Below are 25,308 nucleotides of genomic sequence, written 5' to 3'. Positions count from 1 at the left end.
AGAGATAATGGATATTTTAAAAATGTGTGGTGTCTGGATGCAGAGTTGTTTCATAGGGGAAGCTGAATTTTCCACTGGGTGGGGGCCTTGTTTTAGCGGACTGTAAGCACAATGCGGAAGAAGTTGATCCTTTCCATGTGGGACTGAAAAAGTGTGAGGGTTTGATCATGGACTTGGCAGGTTGGGTGGTGGTGAAAATGAAAACTCCTCCTCTTCTCTTTCATGTAGTATTTTGACTACTGAAATCATCCCAAAAGTGAACAGCTCCTGGTGAAAACTGAGCTGACCTTTGGACAGAATTGGAACCAGAAATGGCAACATAGCAGTGTCCAACATAGCAAGTTGGTTTGACATGAATTATGTGAGGGGAAGGAAACATTATAGACCTGGGCCAAAATTAGTCCTCATTTGGGAGACTGATTTAAAGGCACACACAAATACACACACACACACCTAACTCCCATTCTTACTTCAGACTTCCTTGCTCTGCCCTTCATTGCACATTGTAAAAAGGGCAGAATAGTAGAGAAGAGGACCTATGAAGAATGCTGCCGAGATTCATTGTGTTTCAGCTGGGCCCACCTGTGGAGTGAGATGGTGGATGTTAATGGGTAGAGAGGAAAAGACCAAAAAAACAGGTGTCATCCATACCTCCAGGGATCCCAACCATCTCAACTGGTCTCACTTCAATCTCTTTTGGTAAGTCCAGCTGTACTTTGAGAGAAGATGAACACAACTGAGGTTGCTATCATAAGTAAATATTTATTGAGCACCAAAAGAATACCAAGGAACTAGACCAATAGCGCAGGGGAAGAAATTACCTATGGCCTGTGACCTGACAATCTCAATTAAGAACTGTCTGGTCCTGGAAAAATGGAAGTGTTCCGGATACAGTTGATCCATTGATCTGGCAGAGCTGAGCCTCCCTCAGGTGTTCCAGTGTTAAGATAACAAAGCTGAGTGTGCCTGGTGGCATGATGACCAAGTCCTAGTACTAGAGGTATTTCCCTCCGGTACTGTGAGAGAAGCCAGGGAGAGGAGGAAGGAGACAGGCCACAAAAGCTCCAGGCAGGGATGCCAGAATGGACTAAGGCCAGATCTAGCAGCCAGCTTGCTGGAGGTGAATATAGCAAATTTTCAGGCAAAGCCAGTCACTTACAAGGGCACTAATATTGGCAGGGCAGAATCTTTGGTCTAGCCAGGAAGAGAAGTAGTGGGGAAGGGGACCATGCAGAAGACAGAGGCTAAATAGCTAATTATGTCAGCATGCCTTGGCCTAGTGGGGCATTTTTAGCAGATGCGCTTGCCCTCCATGGCCAGAAGGTCAAAATTTGGTGGCATTGTGTGAAGCAGGCGGGCATAGTCACCGTTGATCTGGGCGATGATCTGGTAATCCTGGCACAGGCAGGGTTCATTGGAGTAGTCATTGCTCAGAACCTGGGCATCTGGCTCTTCACTAGAGCAGCCACTCGCTAAGATGGCTACCCTCATGGTTTCTTCACAGTTGCGGGCCTCTCTGGTATGCATTCTGTGGTCCAAAAATGCACCATCCATGAGAGGGACCTCAGGGTCAAAGCTGTGGTTTGCTGCCCTTCTGCCCCAATTCTTGCCAAGTGACCCTCTCTTGCCATCTAGGGTTTCACCTACAAGGGGCTGATGAATTATCCTATGTTCAGTGGACCAAGACAGAGTCTTGGAATGTGTCTCAGAGAGCAAAGAAAGCTGTGTTCTGAGCCCGAAGCACTCTGATCTGGGATTTCATCTGCTCCACACCCCACCTCCATGTTTTCTACCAGTGATCAACAGAACTGAGGGCAGGGAAGGGGTCAGAAGATGAAAGAGGAGAGACTATCTTACCTGGCCACTTCATAGACATGCTCTAGAAAAGAAGGAGGAATTAGGTCAGAAGTTTCCATGGGGAGTGGACAGGGCCAAGCATTGACCCTAGTGAGGGAAAAGGAGATGGCAAGGGGGATGTTAAGATGTCTCAGCTTTCCAAAAACTATGAGGTAATGGGAGAGGGGCGCAATGGAAACACAGAGATGCAGTTTTCTCGGGAGAAGTAACTCAGCCACTATTCTCTTTCGCAAAATCTGACTCAGGACATTGGGCTGGAGAGGTGGTTTGTTGTGTATTGGTGGAGTGCACAGGAATTGGACCCCTCTACCCAGGAATCTCATGAAAGATCCCCCGAGAGCCCTTGTGGGGAATTTGGCAGGCAGAGAACTTGGTAGGGTAGATGTGAATATATTTGAGAGTGGCTTGGGCTGTGGCCCCATGCAGAGGGGGCTGGGTTGGTCCAATGTCAGGGCCATGGCCCAAGCAACTCTCAAATATACTCATCTCTACTGTGCACCCAAGAAAGGCCCTGGAATAGGTTACTATTGCCCTCTAGTGTCCACTGAGAAATACCTGACATTCCACGCAGACCCAGAGGCTTAGCCTGGTACAGAGATGGATGTCTCTTGGTACTGGTCTCTAGAGGCTTATTAACATTTGAGGGAATACAACTGGGAATGCATGTACTAAGCCACAACAAAGCAAACATGGCAATCCATGGGCCTTCTGCTGTGCGGTAGAGTCTTGTATTTCTGTGCCTTACTCCCCCACTGGTCAGGGAACTCTGCAGGAGCCATATCCCTTTCATCTGTATATGCCTAGCACCTGACATATAATAGGTACTTAGTAAGTATATGTTAAATGGAATTGATGCCCCGAGGCTGCTTCCTTTATAGAGTTGTAGAAGGCAGCTAGAATTCTGGGACATCATTCCAGGAAAAGAGAAAACATAGAGGTAAGAAGTTTAAAGCCTGTTTGCCTGTTTGACTAAATGAACTGGAGATAAGTATAGGTATAGAAAGTGTTGGATAGTGACAAGATGGTCTTGAGTCACATCACAGAGGACCTTGAATGGCATACTACATTTTACCCTCTCTCTTCTGAGTCATGAGGATCCATGTAGGGTTTCTGAGAGGAAAGGGATCTGATATGGTTACTGTTATGCTCAGCTTCATCAAGACTATGATGAATGCTTTTCTATTAGTACTCCCAGGTGTTTGTGACCACTTGAATTATGTCTAGCCCCATGTTAAGCCTCATGGGACATGGCCATGCCAACTGGCCAATTCCAAAGCTTATACTTGAGACCCTGAGAAGGAGATACTTAAGGCTTTCCTCTCCTCTTTGTTTGGAGAAACCAGACTATGTGGGAGTAAGAGTTACTCATGTAAAGAGACAAGGTAAAGGCAAAATGGTGAATGCAGTGGACATTGAGTTGTGGCTGCATTTTTCTTAGGAAATAAATAACCTAATTCCCTTCTTCCTCCTCTGTGGCTCATAGTTGTTAAATGGCTCTGGCAGCTGCATCATCATCATTTTGTTCCCCTTTTCAAAAAAATTGATTTTGGAGTCTTTGTAAGAACAAGAGAACAAAACAGCAATCCCTTAGTTTGGCATTCAAGGCCTTCTATAAACGAGAATGAGCTTTTCTTTTCTTCTGTATTTCCCCACTGCTTGTCTGCCTGACTTTTCTTTATTGATGATCCTACTCACAGTCATCTTTTATGATTTTATATATTTATTCATTAAGTTCCTCCTTCCTGGAATATTAACGTTTTCCAAACTGCTTTCATCCTCCAAGGCCTGTATTAAGTCCCACCTCATTCCAAAAGCCTTTCCTGTTTTAACTCCAACCCTAACTGACCCTCTTCTCCTCTGGATTCCTTTAGCATTAATTGTCTTCTTCAGGCCTTGAATCCTTAGAGTTTAGCTTTTATTTCTATGTGCTGTTATTGATCAACTCCATGCTTCCATCTTGAATCTCCTAAATAACTTGTAGGTAAGTTTAGGGAAAAAACTGTGACTTCTTCTCTTGCATCATTATGATGCAATCCATTATAGGAATGGCTGTACTACATTGGGTACCAAAGATTTGTGAATTAACTTCCATTGGTTGTATTGTCATTGTTAGCTTACAGTTCTGATTCCAAGCATCCCCACTCCCACTCCCAAACTAAAATGGGACTCCTTAAAGTGCCTAACACAGTGCCTGATACAGAGTATATGTTCAAATATGCAGCCAGAATGAATGAGCAAGAGTCAACCAGCCATATTCATCACTTACCTTGTTGGAGTGTCTTCCGGCAGGTCATGATATAAGCCATGGTGAAAACCACCACACAGCACAGGGAGATGATGAGGATGATGGCAAATAGAGGCAGGCCTTTTACTAGAAGGCAAAATAAGACCAGGAGGTATGTGGTTGAAAATGAGGTCAGAAACATGGGCTTAAGCATCAAGTCACCCCAGCCTAGGCCTCTCTTCTCCATCTTTCATTTTCACCCAAACTTCTTAGCTAGTCAGTGAGACAAACAATCCTCAGGCTCAGGAGAGAAACTTAATAGAGGCCATGTCTAACCAGTTTTTATCAAAACCACTGGTTAGTGGGCCTAGGCATTTGAGCTAGTCCTCCATGCTCTTAATGGGGCCAAAACAGGATTTTTTTTGAAAAGTACTTTTTAGAAAAGTAGTACCATGGCCTCCCAGCTTTACCAAAATGCTATCTTAATGAATTCTGACAAGTTACTTTTAGCCACAAAGATTCTCTCCTACATAATCTATGGCCAAGTCCCCAGATTCCTTCTTTCTATCATGCACTTCTACTAGGTCTTCTTCAGTGCTTATCCCAAACATGTCTAAAGGATGGAAGAACCTACTGGACTGGGTTTCCAAGTTTGTATCTTTTATTTATTTGCTGTGTGATCATGGTAGGCAGAAAAACGGACCCCCAAAGATGTCTACATACTAATCCTGGAACCAGTAAATATGTTAGTATACAGAGCAAGGGGGAATTAATGTTGCAGGTAGAATTAAGGTTGCTAATTAGCTGACCTTGAGATATGGATATTATCCTGAAATATTCAGTGAACCCAATCTAATCACACAGGTCTTTAAAGTGGAAGAGGGAGGTAGAAGAGGAGGTCAGAGTCAGACATTTGAAGATGCTGTGTTTCTGGCTTTGAAGATGGAGGAAAGGGCCATGACACAAGGAATGGGAATGACCTTTAGTAGTTGGAAAGGGCAAAGAAACAGATTTTCCTCCAGAGCCTCCAGAAAGACAACACCATGATTTTAGCCTACTGATACGTATGTTGGATTTCTGACCTCCAGAAATGTACATAATAAATTTGTACTGTTTTGTATTGAAGTTTGTGGAAATTTGCTACAACAGTCAAATCCTTAACTGTCATTAAACCTCAGTTTCCCCATCTGTTCAATGAAAAGTTTGGGTGCTCTCTAAAGGTACTTGCAACTGTAATATTCTGAAACTAAGGGAGTAAGATGAGGAGTTAGGAAAGAGGAGGCAAAGGAATCCCAGTGTCCTTAGGAATTGCTCTTGCAATTGGCTTTGTTCTCAGACTCCAAGATGTTTTTTCCTAGAGATTTATGGTCCTCAGAACTCTTGATTAGAGCTGGAGAATCTAAGTTAAAAGATACGGATTAAAGAAGAAAGATCTTCTTTTGGAAGGGGTCCGTAGTGAAAAACCTTAGAAGTAGTAGGTGCAGCCCTGGCCTCTGAGAACTTCTATTTTCCTCTAAGGTTATCTTTTTACCTTCTGAAACCAACTCTCCAAGAGGCATCTTCTAGCCTCCCTTCTTACAATGAGTATTACCTTACAAGAGACATGGAGCTATAGAATCCAGGCCAATGCCTCCAAGTCAATGATAGCAATGCAAAGGTGACACAAAGGGCAAGCTTGGGATGTGCTGAGAGATATCCAAGAAGTTCTTCAACTAGGTGAGAGGCACAAAGATATTTAGAAGTTCACCCTCAATGATGCATCACCAGAGAATGAGAGCAAGAGTCAGAATCATCAAACTATCTAGCACCAACCAATAAAAAGTGATGCCAACTCTAGAACTGGAACAGGGTCTAAAAGGTACCCTACTGTGCCAGGAATTAGCATTTTTGTTATGGGACTATGGAATAATCTGGAGAGTGCCGGTGGATGAGCCATCATAGCTCAAATGATAATAAGAAACGTAGGAAATTCAGGTAAGCAACAAGTTATCAACTGATATGAAAGTATTTCATTATTTTAACAATCAACTTTGTCATACTAGTGCATACCAGCTGAATATCAGTTCAGGTGAAACACAGTCAGATCCACAGTTTGGATCTCTGAAAAGTCTAGACAGTTTGGAGGCCTCAGAAATAAGTTGCAAGCTGTTTAGAGAGCCCTGGTTAAGATTCCAATAAAAAACTTACATTATCTTTACTTGGCTTATTGTTGGTCTCTTTCAGAAAGCTGAGAAGTCATGAACCCATCCTTATTATTGTTCAATGTTACTATAGGAAAGGGAACCAACCACAATTTTGTCATAGGCTTGACCATATTTAGGAGAAGTTAGACTCTCTGGGAACTGAGGGGCAGCAAAAATGTTCTCCAAACAAAATATGACTTGAGTCTGTCTTTATCTTGTGTCCCCAGCCTGATTTCTGGATATTCAGACCATCTCTTAGGACCTTGCACAAATTCTTATTGTACAAAAATGGTAATAACTGTTGGATAAAAAAGAATACATCTGCTTTTCTCCATTTTCCCACATTGATTTTGCTTGTCTCTGGATCTGGCTCTGTCCCTATCGACTTAGACTTACCCCCACCCAACTCCTGGCATACAAAAGATAATCATTTGGAGAGCTGAATTTCATAGAACAGTGTATATAGTGGAAAGTTTGATCACAAAACTCAGAGTGAACAAGGAAGGAAAGAAATCTTGATATTACCCTTACCTGACCCAGCACTGGTCTCCCCAAGGTAGGCATCCACTTCAGTGGTTCTGCTCCAAGATAGGTTCATTGTAGATGTTGCTATGGCAACAGAGAACTAGGGTCAGAGGCCTCTCTTCCGGCCAGGAATTTTGGGATGGGGGAAGGGGTGGGAAAGGTTTGGAGCTTTCTCTAGGGCTCTGTGCTGGGTTTTCCAAAGTACCTAACAGTGTCAGTAATCACTAGTACTATGAAGTGAAGTATCTTAGTTTCTTACTGTTGTGGATGGAGAGGGGAGAAGGCCTGTAAAGGATAGGAAATAGACCTAAGGTCACATAGGAAGTCACACTAGGGGCAGGACAGAAGTTTCAGTTTTTCCTCTTCTGACTTTTATCATATGAGCATTCTCCCTCCTTCCTTTTTGCCTCAGCACTTTTCATAATAATAATGTATATTCAAGATTTGACATCTTTACCACCCTTAACTCCTTCCTATCTTTTTTTAGTCTCTACTCCTTTACTGCCACGCTCTTTCTGAGGACTCCAGTGACCTTGTAATTCCCAATCAATTGGCATTGGGGTTTCTCCCATGGTTTCCATGACTCCATTCTGAAACTCTACTATTCCCCAGATCCCAGTAAAACTCACCTTTCAAGGAGGTTGGCAAGATTGTAGATGCTTCAGTCTTGGTGTTGAGTGGTTTTGAGGAGTCTGCAAAGAAAAGGGAGCCCAGTCAGGGATGCTGGCACCCTTGAGTGAACAGTTGAAAGCTCTAGGGAAACTGGGAAAACAGTAAAGGACAGTCAGGCCCATAAATAGACCTGTCTCAGCAATTCCTTCCAGAGACTGATAAGTTCCACATTGTTTGTTCATCCTTCACACACCAATCTAAGGTAAGATTCTTAACTCAGGAGCTATAAATTCCCCAGGAAATCTGTCTAGAGGATCCATGAGCTTGGATGAGAAAAAATAATTTTATTTTGACTAAATTATAACTAAAAATTAGTGATTAATTCTCTTGAAAGGAATCTGGGAAGTATCCACCAAGAGGTGGTAGTGGGTGACATCAGCTAAAATGGCAGAGTAATAATTTCTGAAAATTTATCACTTCATAAAAACAACTAAAATAACTGGACAAAATTTGTCAGAATTAAATTTTGCAGAACTTTGGAAATTAACCGAAGGCAAATTCACAACATTTATGAAAGGAAAATCATCTGAATCTCAGCAAAAACAGCAAGCTTTGAGGAGTTGAAACTAATTTTAGTCTTATTCTCTTTTCCTAGCTCAGCAGTAGCCTTGAAAATTAAATCCTAATTTCAGATACTAAGGGGAGCATAGCAGGCTTCATTCCTAAACAGTTGTCATTATTTAAACAGTCTGGTGGTTCCCTAAAACCTGACAGGAAAGGCTTATCTTTATGGGTCACTGACTGCAGAAAGCCTCTCTCTAAGAAAGGAGAAGGATCTTTGTCACACAGTTGTCTGCAGCAAGAAGTGACAGTTAGACGAAATAATAGACTAACCAAAACAAACCTTAAAACAAAAAGCTGAAGAATGAGATGTCCATTCTGCCTTGAAAAATTCTGACATTTTTGTGGGTATTTAGAAGTACACAAACATATGGATAAGGCTGTGAGCAAACTCAAGAAAGAGCTGCAAAGGCCCTAAGCTCTTGCTCTGGCTATTCTTGAGGTCCATATAAACAGGATGTGAAGGTCATGGAAAAATTGTAAAGTGTCTGACAGAGTGCTGAAGGCATGCCTCAACACTCAGTCAGTTTCTTGGTAAAGACTGGAGGATTTGTTGGTTCCAGACATTTAAGGAGATCTCCATCCAATCACAGCTGATCACTAAGCTGAGTAGAGACTTCAGTGGCCACACATGATGATGAATACAGAAAAGTCACTAAAAAATAAACAACCACTTCAATAAAATGCAACAACAAAAAAACTCTATGGACAAGGAAGAAACATATTTCCAGAGTTGTCATATTATATTATTTAAGAAATTCTGTTTTCAAGCAAAAAATACAAGACATACAAAGAAACCAGAAAGCATGACCCATTAAACAGGGAAAACAATGATCAATAGAAATTACTCCTGAGAAAGCATAGTATTGGACTTACTAGACAAAGACTTGAAATCAACTGTCTTAAATATGCTCAAAAAACTAAAGGACACCATGGACAAAGAGCTAAAAGAAAGAATGAGAATGAGTCTCAACAAATAGATAAAACCAACAAAGGGACAGAAATTATAAAAATGAACTAAATAGAAATTGTGGAGTTCAAATGTATAACTGAAAGGAAAAAATCACTAAAGGGACTCAACAGCAGATTTGAGCATACAGAGGGAAAAAATCAGTGCATTTGAAGATAAGTGATTTGAGATTATTCAATATGAGAAAGAAAAATGAATGAAGAAAAATGAACAGAGCTTCACAGACCTGTGGGACACCATCAAGATAATCAACACATGCATAATGGGAGTCTCAGAAGGAAAGGAGAGAGAGAAAGGGTCAGAAAGGGTATTTGAAGACATGATGTCAGAAAACATCACAATTTGAAGAAAAAAAATCTACAAATCCAAGAAGCACAATAAATTTAATGTAAAAGAGATCCACACCTAGATACATTATAATCAAACTGTCAAAATCCGAAGACAAAGATAAAATCTCGAAAGCAGCAAGAGAAGCAACTCAATATGTACAAGTGATTCTTGTTAAGATTAACAGTTAATTTCTCATCAGATTCCATAGAAGCCAAAAGGTAGTTGGATGGCATATTCAAAGGGCTGAAAGAAAGAAGCTGTCAACCAAGAATTATGTCTGACAAAACTATCCTTCAAAAATAAAAGGAGGAGGGTGCATGGGTAGTCCAGTGGTTAGAATGCCCACTTTTCATGTGGTTCGATTCCCAGACCATGCACCCAAAATAAATAAATAAATAAATAAACAAATAAATAAAAGGAGGAATTGAAATATTATAGCATAACAATGGAGAGAGTTCATTGCTAGCAGATTTGCCCTACAAAAATATTGAGAGTTCTTCAGGCTGAAGTGAAAGATCAGTAAATAGTAAATCTAATCACCCTAGAGAAATAAGGAACACTGGTAGAGGTAACTACATAGGTAAATATAAAAATAGTATTAATGTGATTTTTGCTTGTAACTCCTTTTTTATTTCCTATCTGATTTAAAAGACAACTGAATAAAGCAATAATTATAAATCCGTCAAGATTTTAATGTATAAAGAGGTAATTTGTTACAATAATAGCAAAAAATAGGGGGAATTGGAGCTACATAAGAGAAAAAATTTAGTATACTATTGAAATTAATCTAAACTAGATGGTTCTAAATTAAGAATCAATTTATTAATTAAGCCACAGGGCAAGCACTAAGAAAATATCTCAAAATATTTAATAAAATAAATGAAAGGAGAATTGAGTGGTATACTAGAAAATATCTTTTTAAAATAAAAAATGCATTAATAGAGGAATAGAGGAATAAAAAAGACTTAAGACATATAGTAAACAAATAGTAAAATGGCAGGCCTAAATCCTACCTCGTCAGGAATTACATTAAATATAAATGGATTAAACATTCAATTACAAGGCATAAATTGCCAGAATGAATAAATAACATAATCCAACTATATGCTGTGGACAAGAGACATGCATATGATTAAAAAACACAAATTGAAGGTAAAATGATGGAAAAAGACATACCATGCAAACAGTAACAAAAATATAGCTGAAGTGGCTCTACTAGTATGAGAAAAATAGACTTTAAGACAAAAATAGTTGCTAGAGACAAAAAAGGAAATTTTGTAATTATAAAAGAGTCAATCCATCAGGAAGACATTGCAGTTATAAACATATGTGCTCTTAACAACTCAACCCAAAAATACATGAAGGAAAAACTGACAGAACTGAAGGGAGAAATAGACAATTCTGTGATAATATTTAGAAATTTCAATACCTTACTTTCAATAATGCACAGAAAATAGTCAAGGAAATGATATTAACCTGATAAAGGGCATCTATGGAAAACCACAGCTAACATCATACTTAATGGTAAAAGACCGATTTTTCCCAAGGAACAAACAAGATATCCACTCCTGATAACTTCTATTCAAAATTGAATTGGAGATTTCAGCTAGGGAAATTAGGCGAGAAAAAGAAATAAAAGTTATGCAGATTGAAGAGGAAGAAGCAAGTCTATATGTCAGATGATATGATCATCTACATAGAAAATCCCAAATAGTTGACAAGAAAACTACTAGAGCTAATAAACAAAGTCAGAAAAGTTACAGACTAAAAGATTAACACACACAAATTAGTTGTATTTTTATACACTACAATGATCAGTCCAAAAATGAAATTTAGAAATCAATTCTATTTAAAATCACATCAAAATATAAAATACTTTAGAGCAAATTTGGTCAAAGAACTGAAGGACCTGTAAACTGAAAGCTATAAAATATTGTTGAAAGAAATTAAAGATGACTGAAGGAAATGGAAAGACACCCTGGGTTCATGAATTGGAAGATTTAAAATTAAGAAGCAATACTCCCCAAATTGATGCAGATCTAGAGATTCCATGCACTCTTTACCAAAGTTCTAAAAGCCTTTTCTTTTCTTGCATAAATGGACAAAGTGACTTTAAAATTCACATGGAAAAGCAAGGAACCCAGAATAGCCAAAATAGTCTTCAAAAGGGAGAACAATGTTGAAGTATGAACACTTCCCAATTTCAAAACTTACTACAAAACTATAGTATTGAAAGAGTGTGGTACTTGCACAATGATAGACTTTCGGATTCATGGAAAAGAATTTAGAATCCAGAAATAAATTTACAGATCTTTTGGTCAATTGATTTTTGACAAGGGTTCTAAGACCATTCAATGGGGAAAAATAAGTTTTCTCAATAAATAGTACTGAGACAACTGGATTTCCACATATGAAAAAACTATTTTGGAGCCTTATATCATATTATATGTAAAAACGAATTCAAATGAATCAATGGCCTAACCGAAAGAATGTAAAAGCTCAAACTATGAAAGTCTTAGAAGAAAATACAGGTGAAAATTTTCATGCCCTTGGATTTGGCAGTGAATTCTTAAATATGACACTGAAATCACAAGCAACTAAAAAAAATAAATTTAACATCATCAAAATTAAAAGTTTTGTGCATCAAAGGACACTATCAAGAAAGTGAAAAGACAAATCACTAAGTGAGAGAACATATTTGCAAATTACATATATGATAAGGCTCTAATACCAAGAATATTAAATGAACTCTTACAACCCAACAACAAAAAGACAGAACAATCCAATTAAAAACTTGCAAACGATTTGAACAGACAGTTCTCCAAAGAAGGTACACAAAAGGCCAACAAGCACATGTAAAGGTGCTCAAAATCATTAATCATTAAGGAATTGCAACTCAAAACAGTAATGAGGTACCACTTCACTCCTACCAGTTTGTGGTCCTTGAATCACCACAAAAAGTACTGATTATGGATGGGGTCACCAATAAATTTTATCAGGTAGGCAAATTAGTAAATACAGAATATGTGACTAATGAAGATTGACCGTACAGTAGAAGATAAGGCTGGATATATACGTTGGGTCAGAATAGGGGCTATTGGGCTTTGTTCTTGTGGTAGAGAGGTTGATGAGGAGTCACAAAATTTTTGAGAAGTTGGAAACAATCTAAGTTTTAGGGAAATTCTTTTGACAATAGTGTGATGGGATTTTTGAAGGTGAAGGAGCAGCATATTCTCTCCATTCATTTAATAAATATTCATTTAGTGCCTCGTATGTGCCAGGTACTTTATTGAATACCAGAGATACAGCCATGAACAAGATAGGTAGGATTCTGAGCTTTTGAATTTTAAAATCTAGTGACTTAAAATAAGTACTCAATAAATGCTGAACAAATGGGTGGTTTGGTGAAGGAAGATGAATGTATATGGGAAGAGCATTTGGAGGCTATTGATATTGTTGAGGTAAAAAATGATGAGACCCTGACCTAAGGCAGAGGGTGAGAAGAGAAAGAAGGAAATTGGTAAGAGAGCTGATTCAGTAGAGTTGAATTTACAGAACTTGGTGATCTTGGTGATTATTTGACTATGCGAGGTGAAGGAGGGAGGAGGAGTCAAAAATAAGGTTGTGTCTTCTGACTTGCGTGACTAGTAAGACAGAACATGTTTGAGGAAACAGGTTTGGTGAGACAATGGTAAGTTCAGTTTTGAACAAGCCAAGATTAGAAGTGAAAGTGTCCGTAAAGTAACTAGACACTGGGATCTAGCAATCAGGAGAACAACTGGAATTAAATTATTAATTTGGGGGGTCATCAGTCTAGAGGTGATATTTGAAGCCTTGAAAGTGAATAAAATTCTCTGAAAGAAGACTATAGAAACAAAAGAGAGAAGTAAGAACCAGGTCTTTGAGAACACCTATAATTAATGAAAGAAGAGTCAGCAAAGAAGACTGAGAGGGGCCAGTCAGAGACGTCTTGGGAGAACAACAAGAGAGAGTGGTGTCACTGATACCAGTGGCCTACCGGATCAACTGCTTCAGAGATGTTGAGTAGGAGAGTGTAAATGGAGGCCTTGGACTTTGGCGGTTCAAAGGTAAATGATTACCCCAGTTTACAAGGATATGTTATGGTAGAACTGGGAGGGGCAGTTAGTGAAAAATACTTTCTTCAGAAGATGGTTAGTGGCCAAAAGAGAAAAATGGTGTGGCAGACAGAAAGAAAGATTTTAAAAATAATATACATACATATGTGCATATATATTAGGTTCAAGTGGGGGATAACAGGCGGAGCAAGGCATTGGAGTAACTGGGGTTAAGAGCTCTGGTAGAGGGTTTGCTGTAGGAGAGGGACAAAGAATATTTTATTCTGAGCCAAGAGGGAATGGGCAGAGAAATGTCAAGGCAGGGAGGAATGCGGTTGATGGAATTCACATCTGAAGAGGGTTTGGATCTTCTCAAAGTAGGAGGAGTTGACTTCATATTCTGGGAGCTGGTATGGGAGCTTGAAATAGGTTGGAAAATATTCTGAACAGCTGCCATAAGGAATGGGACACAGTAGCACACAGATTGGGAAACAGCATGGAGACCTGCAGTAGAGATTTCAGAGCATAAAACTAAAGTTGATGCAATGCACCTCTGTCCTTTGTGTTTATACTTTGTGTGTGTGTGCTTTATTTTTTTTTTCAGAAGCAGAGCTCAGCAGTCCAAGAGCATGAACACTGCATGGCATATGGCACAATCCCAGAACTGAGGACCATCACAGAGCGTGAGGCAGAGGGGTAAGGGGCACAGACCTATGTTGGGCAGAGATGAAGCAGGGAACAAGACTCATGGGGCCACATTGAAGTGGAGAGGGAGGCAAAAAGGCAAAAAGAAACAGTATCTTGGTGCAGAGAACAGGGGAAAGTGGAAGACTGAGAGTCAAGAAGGAGGTGAAAGGTGAACTAATTTAAGTGAGGGAGGAGGAATGGTGAAAAATGTGAGGGTCAACTCAGAAAGGACACAGCAAAGTTAGATCGTTAGCAATCTGAGGTATCAATTGGAAGAAGAATTAAAACTATATGTAAATAAAGGACTTGGGTTCAAGATCTGGCTTGTGCATGCCCTTGCTGTGGGATTTGAGGTAACTGTGTAATTTCTCTGAACCTGTTAATAGGAGGCAATAGTGACCACTGCCTAACAGCATTGTTGCCAGTAAGCACCAACTAATAAGGAATAGGCAAACTGGTTGGCTGTGAGCAAGGTCCTGAGATGAACCAGGAATTAAATCAGGGAAATATGAGAACATCTTGTCTCTTTATAAAGATTCTTGGACTTTCTGGTCATACCTTGCCCTCTCTGATTGGCCAGATTATCAGCTCTCAAGAAAATTGGACCAAGGTCCATATAAATCTCTCAAGATAAGGCTTCCCTTGTTCCCTCCAAAAATAACAGACCAAGACCTACAGCACACAAATCCTCACTACAATTCAGCATTGAGAAACAAATGCATCCAGGCAAATGCAAAAGTCTCAAACCAACATCAATCTCCTAACCCGAGCGATGAGAGCCAATTCGCTCACCCTCCTTCAAAAGGAGGATTACAAGAGGGCAATATTTTTCAGGAGGCTCTGAGTGTATTTCCCAAACAGTTGTCAGTTCCTAACATGTTTTGGGTACTGCAGCTTTGTTGGGATAAATGTATCCACTTCCAAAGAGATCTCTTAGAAGGGAAGAAGATTCATCTGGACAAGTCATCCCTGGGCCATTCAATTAAACCCCAGCCTGCAGTCTCTATGTATATAGCTCATAGTGCGCCTATGAACGTGCTGTAAGGAACAGAATCAGACCTTAATTAACCACAGCCTGTCTCCACGGAGACCTCAACCAGGACTTACATTTGGCTTTAGGCAGAAGGGGCAAAGTTAAAGGAAATATGTAGAGATCAGGGCTTTATTTTGTAAAGCAAAACCAAACTTAATCAAACAAAATAAAAGCAGCAACAAAAATAAACAAAAACAAAAGAAAAACAACCCAAAACAACCACACAAAAAGAATAAAGAAATAAAGATAGCATCTACAGGGTAAAACATCTGGTATAGAATTCAACTTTAAGAGATCATCAGGGGCAGGCTATGGTGGCTCAGCAGGCAGACTTCTCACCTACCATGACAGAGACCGGGGTTCGATTCCCGGTGCTTGCCCATGCAAGAAAAAAAAAGAAAAAAGACCATCTGACTTAGTGGAAAGATCATGAGATCTGAGAGCAAATCCCAACTTGCACTCCCTTACTGTGAGGCCCTGGGCAAGTAGTTTCCCTCTGTGAGTCTCAGTTTTCCCTCTTGTAAAATGAAGATAATGATATTCATTTCATGGGACAGTTGTGGGATTCAATGAGAAAATGTATGCATTCATAGTATTAGGCAAATACGAGGTACTTAATAAATGCTACTTTTTTCCCTATACCATCATTATCTGCTTAAACTATGACTAAACAAGCATTATCACCAGTCTTCCAAATTTTATTTGCCTTTGTGACTGTACAAGTATTTCCTGTCAGGGAACTCACACCACCCCCACCCCCACCCCCCACCCTCGTTCCTCCTCTCTGGGTTGAGGGTACTATCATAAGGTGTCTCTGGTACCTGGTTCAAGGTGGCCCATTGAAGTGTTCCCCAGGACAGAGGGCTGCTCACCTTTGACCACAAACTTCACAAGTTCACTGCGCTTCTCTGAGCCAACCCGGCCCTTGGCAGTACAAAAATATGAGCCCGAGTCAGACACCACTGCAGGCTTGAAAAGTAAGGTACTCAAGGCTGCCACTTTGATGGGTTCCTGGTTGCTAGTCCGTTCCTTGTACCAAACAAAACTGATGGGTGGAGAACCCTGAGCTTCACATTGAAGGCTAATCCTCATCCCCTGTGGCACGGTGAAACCATAGCCATTGCCAGTTGTCACTGTGGGCTTGGAGACAGAGACTGCAAAGGACAGACAAGAGAGGAGGGTTTAGAAAGGAACACAAGACTGAGTCATTCCTGCTGGATATAGGGTTTTGCATATATCTGCAAAGGGAGTTAAGTAGGCTCCTGACTTGGAAAGGAGGAAAGGAATTGGGCAATGCTATTAAAAATAGCTTCCTTTGGAGGATTAGATGTTTTTCTCTCGGCATCTATCTTCTCTCCAAAACCTTGATCAGATTTGTCATTTTATGAGGTTTAGGGTCCTGAGCCCAAGTAGGGAAACCAGGCTATGAATGCTGGAATTTATGTGCCATTTGGAGAGGTGGAGATTTGAAGGCCAGGGACCATTCCATTTCCAACACTTCTTAAATCCTGATGACCCTGATTATCTTCTGCTTGTCCACTTGCTCTGATTAGCACATATAACTGAAGGGAGCCTATATACAATTAAACAAAGGGCTAAGGATTCCTGAGGTGCTTCTAGGATTATAATCCTCTATGGAGTCTTTGCCTGTCAGTGCTCTTCTAAACCCACAGTAACTCACGTTTCTGGACACGAAGCTCAATGCTCTTATCTCTCACCACCGAGTTGCCAACAGAGGTCTGCCAGGTGACTTCACAGATGTAATGGCTTCGATCATCCATCTCCAGGGTTTTCAGTTGAAGGGACACATCTCCTGGAACTTCTTTGTTCACATGCATGCGGCCCCGGTACTTTGCCCTCTGGATATGGTCACCAGAGGAGTCACGCAAGAAGATGGTGACTGGGTCTGAGCCATGTTGTACCAGCCACTTCACCAAGACTTGGGTATAGCCTTGAAGGGAGCTGTAAGTGCATGGAATGTTCACATCCCCTTTCCAGGGTCCTGTCACACTCTCTGGAGCTTCCAGCATGGGAAGGCCTGAAGAGGGGAAGAGAGGAAGGAAGGAGACATAGATGGCACACCCACCTGTGATCTTGCATAGCATTTGTAGGCCTCCAGAGTCTTCTGAGAAAACCCCCTCAACTTATCCCCCATCACACTTTCAGAGTCCCTAAGGCCTTATGTTCTTTGCCAGCCTTCACATTAATCAGAACCAGTCAGTGGAAAGCTATTAGCTTTGTTTAGCTTTTGTGAGTTTTAAGTCCTTTCCTTGTCACTACCTTGTTGTGAGGTGAACCTAGGTAAATCACCAACTACCATGAATGACCCATTTTTTCATCTGTAATGTAGAAAAGTTTAAGATGGAAATGATCTTCAGGAATTCTGTCAAACTCTAGTATTCTACAGGTCCATGAGAAAATTTTCTGTCAACGTTTTCCCAAAGAGACGGAGTAGCAAAAAATAAGCATCTGGATCTGGTCTATTTCATTGTTTGTAAATAGAGACCTGGAGAAATATGGAGGCTGCAGGGCTCAACAAGAACTGGACTTGTTGCTTGTCTCCCATTGCTCCCTCAAAAAGCTTGAGCGATTGGAACCCCAACTCCAAGCTCTGTTCTGAATAAGAAGAAGGGGCCAGGTAAAGGGCAAGACTGAGGGTAGAACCCCGCATGAGAAACAGCTATAGTTATGTTTGAAACCTGCACTTCATAAGCCTGACTTTTTTCTGGTTTCTTTCTTTTCTTTGTTTATTTCCCATTTGTTTCCTCAGGAAAGATCCATTGGAAAATTGAAGTCTGAGGGGGAAAAGAGAGGGTTTTGATTTTGTGCATTCTTTGTCTGCAGACAAAAAGAGTCCAAGCAAAATACTGGGACAGGATATGTTAAAGATGTGGTAGGACCAAAGGGCAATTGCTCTTTGGCATGCTGGGAAAGGAGATCCAGGGGGAAAAAGTTGGTGGTATTGAGATACCGTTCCCTACCTTCAAAATTTTCCATCCATAAGCTCATACTTTGAAGATTTTGTATTTTATTTAACTGGGGCCAGAAGTAGAGGTATATATTTCAAGAATATCTTGGTGGCTCTCTTAGAAGAGATCGTTTCAAAGTGTGAGCTATTTTCAAATAAAAACTTATTATTCAGACCAGGATTCCCAGGCTTCAGTCAAGCAGATGAAGATGATGCCTTTTGTATGGGGCAAGAACATGCTTTCTAGCTTCCAGAATGTTTTGCTGAGCACCAGGGCCTATGTCAATGTGGAGATTAAAGTCTAGACTCTGGAATGTGCCCTTACCGAGGACTCTTAGAATACCAACAGCATATTTTGACCAAGATAAAGGCCTTGAGTGGAAAGGAAATGAAATGAAAGGAAAGGAAAGAGGAAGGAAGGGAAGGAAAGAAACACATGCCCTCATTGCTAGGTCCACCATATACTCCCTGGAGTGTTTCATAATGGCAGGGAGCAAAATTCAGACCCACGAATGGGCAAGATCTTGATTTGCCCTAAAAACGAACTTTATAATTAATCATAGCTGTCTATGGATGGGCTGATCTGTTTGGGGAAATTTCAAGTTTGTTTGGGGCATGGACAGTACTATTCTTTAAGGGACCTTACAATACTGAAGGATTCTGTGCATAGCTTGCAATAGAAACAGATGTTAAATAATTAAATGTACTTTCTGGTAATGGTGTTCCACCAGGTAGTGGTTTCTACCATGCTATATGACATGTAATTCTTCTAATGTGCATGTGGATATGGCTTTTCATCAATGTGCGTGCATTTTATTTTGGCCACACACTAGTACAAACACACCAGCCTTAAGCCTCATGAAGACCATCTGAACCTTTCAGTTAGTGGACCCTTTCTTATTAATCTCTGTCCAACCCTTTCCAACCTCCCTTCCATCCCCAGGAAAGCATTCTCATATTCATTTCATGAGCAACAAAGCAGCATTTTACTATAAGGACATCTGGAAAAGCTGTAAATGCCTTTATCTGTGAGTATGCATGTCTTCCCTTTGATCTCAGAGGAGGTGCAAGGGCTGGCTTGCATTCCCTTCTCTGTGAACTTACTAGGGATCCCCACTCTAGTTGGTCAAGTATATGACAAGCCATTCCCAGTTTTCCAATCTTGAAAATCACTTCTGGAAGTAGGCCAGGCTTGACTCTCCCATCCAAGATTTGGGGAACTGGATAGAGTTGGTGACCTAAATTCCAAAAATGAAATGGTTTCTTTTTTTTTTCCTCCATCCCTCCTTTTCTTCCATCCTGCTACTTCTCCTCCTCTTTCTCCTCTCCTCCTCCCTCCTCTTTCTTATTATTCTTCTTCTCCTTCTCCCTTCTTCTCTTCCTCCTCCATCTTCATTAGTACCATAAAAAGTAAGTGGATGATAGGCACAGAGAACCATAGGAAAGAGGACATTTTCTTTTCTTCATGTTCCCTGATCTCCAAAAGAATGTAAATATGCCAACATTGACTTATACCTTCCAATTCTCCCTAAGGTGCCCAGAGAGCCTAGAGAAGCACTTAATAAGAGCACCTAGTAAGATCAAGAGGGTAGTAAAGGACTGGATGGCATAGTAGGAAAAATAAAACCAATCTAGGTCTGAGGTCTGGCTTATCGTATGCCTTACTTTGTGACCTTGGGCAAATTACAAAACCCTTCTGAGCTTAAGATCATTATCAATAGGACGGAGGATTATTGCGGAGCTCAAATGAGCTCATAGTTCTGAAAGCACCTAGCATAGAGGTTAGCATTCAATAGGTATTACATAAATGTCAGTCCTGTCCTATGCCCAAAGTGAAACTTCTCATATTAGTCTTGATTCTTTCTATCTTGCGACGTGCTTAATCTGTCTTTCCCTGGTTAGACAGATTCATTTGTTTGTATCAGTATCGACTTCAATAATGACCTGAATGACAAGTTGGTACATGAGAAGTCAAGAAGTCACCCTCTCCAGCCTAATAGAACCTACTTAAATTATGGGCAGGTGTTTTAGTTTTCTTTGCGGGTCAAGCAAATACCAATGCAATGGGTCAGCTTAAACAATACGAATTTATTGGCTCATAGATTTGAGACTAGAAAAACGTCAAAATCAAAGCATCATCAAGGTGATTCTTTGTCCCCAAACACTGTGGCATTCTGGGGTTGGCTGCCAGTGGTCTTGGACCTGGACTCCTCTGTCACATGGTAATGTACATGATAGCCTCTTTTGGCCTTTCCTTTCTCTCTGGGTTCCCTTGATCTTCAGTTTTTTGATCCTATGGCTTTCTTTCTCCCTGTCTGAATTTCATTCTACTTATAAAGGGCTCCAGCAACAGGATTAAGACTCATCCTGATTGAGTTGGGCCACACCTGAACTGAGTAACCTTATCAAAAGGTCCTACATACAATGGGGTCATACACAGAGGAATGGATTAAGTTTAAGGACATGTTTTTCTGGGGCACACAGCTCCAAACCATCACAGAAGGTAAAGGGTCATCTATGAGTTGCAGAGCAACCAGGGAGGACATAGCAGCCTGTGCTTCCAGTTAACAGGGCTGGCTTGGCAGCCAATGTGAAATATTGGCTGAATTAAGCAACATGCCTGACTTTCCTGGAAGATTATATAGGAAAAACCCATTTCAGAAAAGCCCCACCTCCTGGGAACATGCTCTGCCCTTTGTGGATACCTCAAAATAACAAAATAGAAAGGTATATTCTTGGTATAACAGGGGCTGAGGTACCAGGCAGGGTGGGATTTGGAGACTTCTTGAAAGTTGGAGCTGGAAGGGCTTTCAAAAACAAGTTATTGGGCAGTGCAATGGTGGCTCAGTGGCAGAATTTTCGCCTGCCATGCCAGATACCCGGGTTTGATTCCCAGATCCTGCCCATGCCAAAACAACCAACCCAAAACCAAAACCAAAACAAAATCAAGTTATTCGTTATTCACATTTCCTCATGGTATATATGGGTAAACTGAGGCTCAGAGCATGAAAAATTCTCACCTGGAGCCACACAGGTAACAGGATCAAAACTTGGCCTAGAGGCCTAGAATACAGGTCTTCAGATACTACACTGTCTTCTTGCCTTGTTAGACCACAAGTCACGGCTGAAAACAGCAACCCCTCACCAGGGCCTACCTGACATGGTTTAAGGGATGTTGTCCTAAGGCTGGAAAGTATCCCTAGACTGCCTTGGAAAAGAATATTCAGAAGGCAGCCAGCAGTCTTGTTCCAGAAACTCAGAGCCTTGCTTCCCACCTCCTCAGGGAAGATTTAGATTTTCCTGAAATATCAACACCCTGAAAAGATAGATTAGGGCTGGATATTGATTCCAAGGACTCTGTCTAAGGAGGGTTTGACTTGAGAAAGAGGGGACATATCTAGGGTCCACTCTGTTCCTGAGACCTGAATTTAGAAAACCAAAGGTGTGAGGCAATTTCCTGGTTAAGGGCCCCTTTTAGAACCCATTCTGGGTCCCTTTCTGAATCTTCTCCTCTCATTTCTGTATCTGGCCACTTTCTGACCACAACTCCACTCTCTGGGCTGTTTTAGCTTAGAAAACAGATTTTTATAAAATGTTTTTAAAATGTTGAAGATGTTTATAAAATGCAAATGTCATGATTTTTTTTTCTTTTTTTTTTTTTGTATGCTGTATGGCGGTTGTCACATTTCATTCTTTTTCCATGTGAGAATCCCACTATGGCAGAACCATTTGTTGAATTTTTTTGCTTGTTTGGTTTTTTGTTTGTTTGCTTGTCTGCTTGGGGAGTGCATAGGCCAGGAATCAAACCCAGGTGTTCCACATGGCAGGTGAGAATTCTACCACTGAACTACCCTTGCACCCCTGATTTCTTTTCTTTTTTGGGTGGGGGTGGGGGTGCATGGACTGGGAATTGAACCCGGGTCTCGATTTATTTTTATTATGGTAATTTTAACATGTGTCTCAGTCCCACAGGGATAGACTGATAGTTGATTCTGGCCCCTAAGGGTTTTTTTTAACAGTGAACTCACACTTCTACAGAGCTGCCCAGCTAACAGGACCTTTCAAGGCCAGCAACCTCCTCACCATACAGATGGGCTGAGGGCACTGGAGCCTAAGGAAAAGGAAGGTTTTACTGGCCATTCAGTTTATCCTGAGTCACAAGTCTATAGTATAAGACCCTCTCCACAAATATAAGTCTTGTTTCTAGGGCTAGAGTAGCTCACAGGCTGAGGAGGGAACAAGATACATGTATGTGCATGCACACACTCTTACACACACAAACATGTGCACATGATTTAAATTTAACATTTACAAAATATTCCCCCAAGCCCTAGCCTTGCCACCACAAGACTCAATTCAAACAATGGATTTAGAGAATGCAGAGAGGTGTTAGAGGATGAAACTATTGTAGCTATATAAAGAATACTGTTTTCAGGAGCACTGACTATTTTACTAACCCTGTGTGGCCTGAAGAGAAAATTCTTTTCCCTTTTAGATGACTTCCAGGGTCTCTTCTGGATCTGAGGTTCTAGAGTTTATTGTATTACAGAGTCCCAGGATAGAGTGGTCTAAGCTGAGCCAGCTGTGGAAGGCTGGTTTCTTCTGACCCCACAAGGACAAGCTAATACCCACCCAGACTTCTCCTTCAAGGAGATGGAACAGGCAGGGTTGCAGCACAAACCCCATTACCCTATGTTGGATCAAACTTAGCTATTACCCAGGCTTAGTTTCCTGAAAGGCCAACTCATATCTCAGGGTTATAAGTGAGGGTGGATGTGGATCCAAGGAAATATTACTACTAATGGAATAGTCAGACTTCTGTTGAGATATATGTTTAGCATTGGACTTCCACAAACAAACCAGAAAAACTGGGCTATGTAAACAGGAAAGTGAATTTGTCCAGAAGGAGGCAAGAAACCAAGACCTGTGAAGACCAGTTGAAGGAGCTGGGGCTGTTTAGGTTGGGGATGAGAAGAGTCAAAGGTACATGGTGTCTGTCCTCAGACCTCTGAAGATCTGTTGCCAGGCAGAGGGTGAACATGTTTTGTGTGGTGCTCAGAAGCATATCTGGGGCCTTTGGATGAATGCCACAGGAAGGAAGATTTAGTTCAACCTAAAGAAGACATTTCTAACAGTTGACATTTCTAACTTGTTACTAATAGTAAAAGATGAGTATCGGTTACTTCTAAAGTCTCACCTAGCTCTTAGATAGCATTCCTTCTTTGCAGGCTGTATATCTTAATGGAGATCGAAACCTTGAAGCAGAGGGGTTAAGGTCTAATAGTAAAATTTTGAGTGAGAGGCAGGAAATGCAGGAGGGGTTTGGGTGGCATTTGTAGCCTTGTTGAAATCCCTGAGATACGATAAGTACTAGATAATCATGCCAATGTTTGCCATAAGAAGATCCGTTTCAATTCCCATTCAAGTTCCTTCCTGTATCCTTTAGCAGTCTTTAAACTACCTCCTTCCCATCCACCCAAAGCTGAGAGCTTGCAGCATTGGCCAAGAACATCTACCTACCAGGTTTTCCTCAGTAGGCATTCAAACCCAAACCCTTGGCCTTCTGCTCATGCCAACAATGGCAGGCAGACCGCCCCCCCCCCCCACATGCTGCCTTACCATAGGTGACCACTGTTAGGTGGCCCAGGAGCAGCAGGGCCAGTAAGAGCCCCATCACAGCCAGAGCCACTTCTGTCCCTTCTTCCAGCCTTCTGCTATCAAAGAGGCATGAACTCCTGGTGGCTGCCAGTGTCTGTGACTGGTCACTTCTCTTCCTTCCTTATATCTCTCACTCAAATTCCCAGTCCCATAGCACATTCCCCTTCCTTCCCTATTTTAGCACAAGTCACATGGGGTGCTTCCCCTTCCCTAACTCCCCTCCCTAGGTTGAGGTTCCAGGGTGAGTGAAGCAATCCTTCCCCTTGTTAGAGTATTGACTTGACTTTCCCTGGAGTCAGTTGGGTTTTATGATCTTTGATCTCCCAGGCTGTGTTTATTTTGATTCTTTTCTGCAAGATTCAGAGGTTGGGAGGCCACTTTCAGGATGAACCTGCTCATTCCAGTGTGGGAGTATTTTTCTTTCTGGTGGGCCCAGGAAGAAGACATCAACTTTACTGGCCTATGCAATATTCAACAGTCTTACTATTAACCTCTGCATATTCAGTCAATGCAAAGAGACAGGGTGTTAGGGGCAGAGCACCTGTGGATCTCAGAGTACTAAAGCTAAAGTATGTGAAAGGGCTTTGTAGACATCAAGGCTTACACTATTGGGCAAGCCCATGACTAGGAATGTTATGGGGAGTATACTGTTATATTTCATGCTGGGAAAACTTATTGAATTACTTTTTTCAGAAGTACCACCTCTCTGGTGGTAAGGGACTATTCAACCCTAATAATGCTCCCCATGCTTTTTCATGAGGGATCTGTTATTTATTTCCTTTAAGGGAAAGTTAAGCCTAATTTCCAGTGCACCAACCCATTGGCTTGATAGTGTTATACTCTGTTCAGTTGAATTAAGGATAAATGATTTTCAATTTCCTTGGAAAACTCAATTGCTCTAAAACTCCCTCCTCTTTACAGGCCCCAGAGTGATTAATTCATTCCATAGTCTAATTTTAGGCTTAGCATTGCCTAAAATTACACTCTACTGCACTTGGAAAATATAAACACTTCCAAAAAGAGAAATATATTCAACAAGTTCATACAACAATGTAACGGATGTTGAAGCTTATCTTGAGAAGCCCTGGTCATAGGAGGCTTATACAGTGAGGAACATTATCACTTCTACATGTTATGGTGGTTTGGAGTAATACTCCAGAGAAACAAGTTCTGAAACTATTCCTGTAGGTGTAAGCTCATTGTAAATAAGACTTCTGATAAAATTGCTTCACTTAGAGTGTGGCCCAACTGATTCAGGATGTTTAATCCTATTCCTGGAGGCCTTATTGAGAAGGCCATAGAAGGATAAAATCAGGGGAAAAACAAGAAGGTCAACAGAACACAGAAGAGAAAGGAAAAGATTCCACTATGTGCATTTCCATTTGATGGAAAAACCAAGGAACCCCAATGATTGCTAGCTAAGCAGAAGATACCAACCCCATGAGGAAGCAAGCCTTCTAGTCTCTGAAATCATCAGCCAATAAATTCCTGCTGTTAAGCCAACTCATTATACGACATTTGTTTTAGCAGCTGGGTAACTAAAACACTTGGCAGAGGGTGGTTA

General features: G+C 40.9%; 1 protein-coding gene across 4 annotated transcripts; it reads right to left on the bottom strand.

Annotated features, from left to right (window-relative positions):
• Window positions 1-742: 742 nt before the first annotated feature.
• Window positions 743-23,870, bottom strand: VSIG4 (V-set and immunoglobulin domain containing 4). Of its 4 annotated transcripts, none has more exons than XM_077146217.1 (8): window positions 23,706-23,870; window positions 16,800-17,156; window positions 15,991-16,272; window positions 7,419-7,481; window positions 6,796-6,873; window positions 4,124-4,228; window positions 1,858-1,879; window positions 743-1,528 (listed from the first exon to the last, which is right to left on the bottom strand). In XM_077146217.1, the coding sequence occupies exons 1-8, from the start codon at window positions 23,758-23,760 to the stop codon at window positions 1,291-1,293; spliced, it is 1,200 nt and encodes a 399-aa protein (XP_077002332.1). In that variant the 5' UTR covers window positions 23,761-23,870; the 3' UTR covers window positions 743-1,290. The 4 variants fall into 4 exon arrangements, with proteins under 4 accessions (XP_077002332.1, XP_077002335.1, XP_077002333.1 ...); XM_077146219.1 differs by lacking the exon at window positions 743-1,528 and adding an exon at window positions 1,578-1,653; XM_077146220.1 differs by lacking the exon at window positions 15,991-16,272.
• Window positions 23,871-25,308: the final 1,438 nt, after the last annotated feature.

This window comes from Tamandua tetradactyla, chromosome X (assembly GCF_023851605.1).
Source record: "Tamandua tetradactyla isolate mTamTet1 chromosome X, mTamTet1.pri, whole genome shotgun sequence".
In the NCBI taxonomy this organism is placed as follows: domain Eukaryota; kingdom Metazoa; phylum Chordata; class Mammalia; order Pilosa; family Myrmecophagidae; genus Tamandua; species Tamandua tetradactyla.
The sequence above is the reverse complement of the archived record's forward strand: the minus strand, read 5'-3'. Positions and strand labels throughout refer to the sequence as shown.

Excerpts from the sequence above, each read along its gene's own strand:
- VSIG4 (XM_077146217.1), bottom strand. The coding sequence starts at position 23,760 with ATGGGGCTCTTACTGGCCCTGCTGCTCCTGGGCCACCTAACAGTGGTC. Across the intron at positions 16,273-16,799 it reads TGAGCTTCGTGTCCAGAAAC|TCTCTGTCTCCAAGCCCACA; the intron begins GTGAGTTACTGT and ends TGTCCTTTGCAG. Across the intron at positions 6,874-7,418 it reads CTTGCCAACCTCCTTGAAAG|CAACATCTACAATGAACCTA; the intron begins GTGAGTTTTACT and ends CTGTTGCCATAG.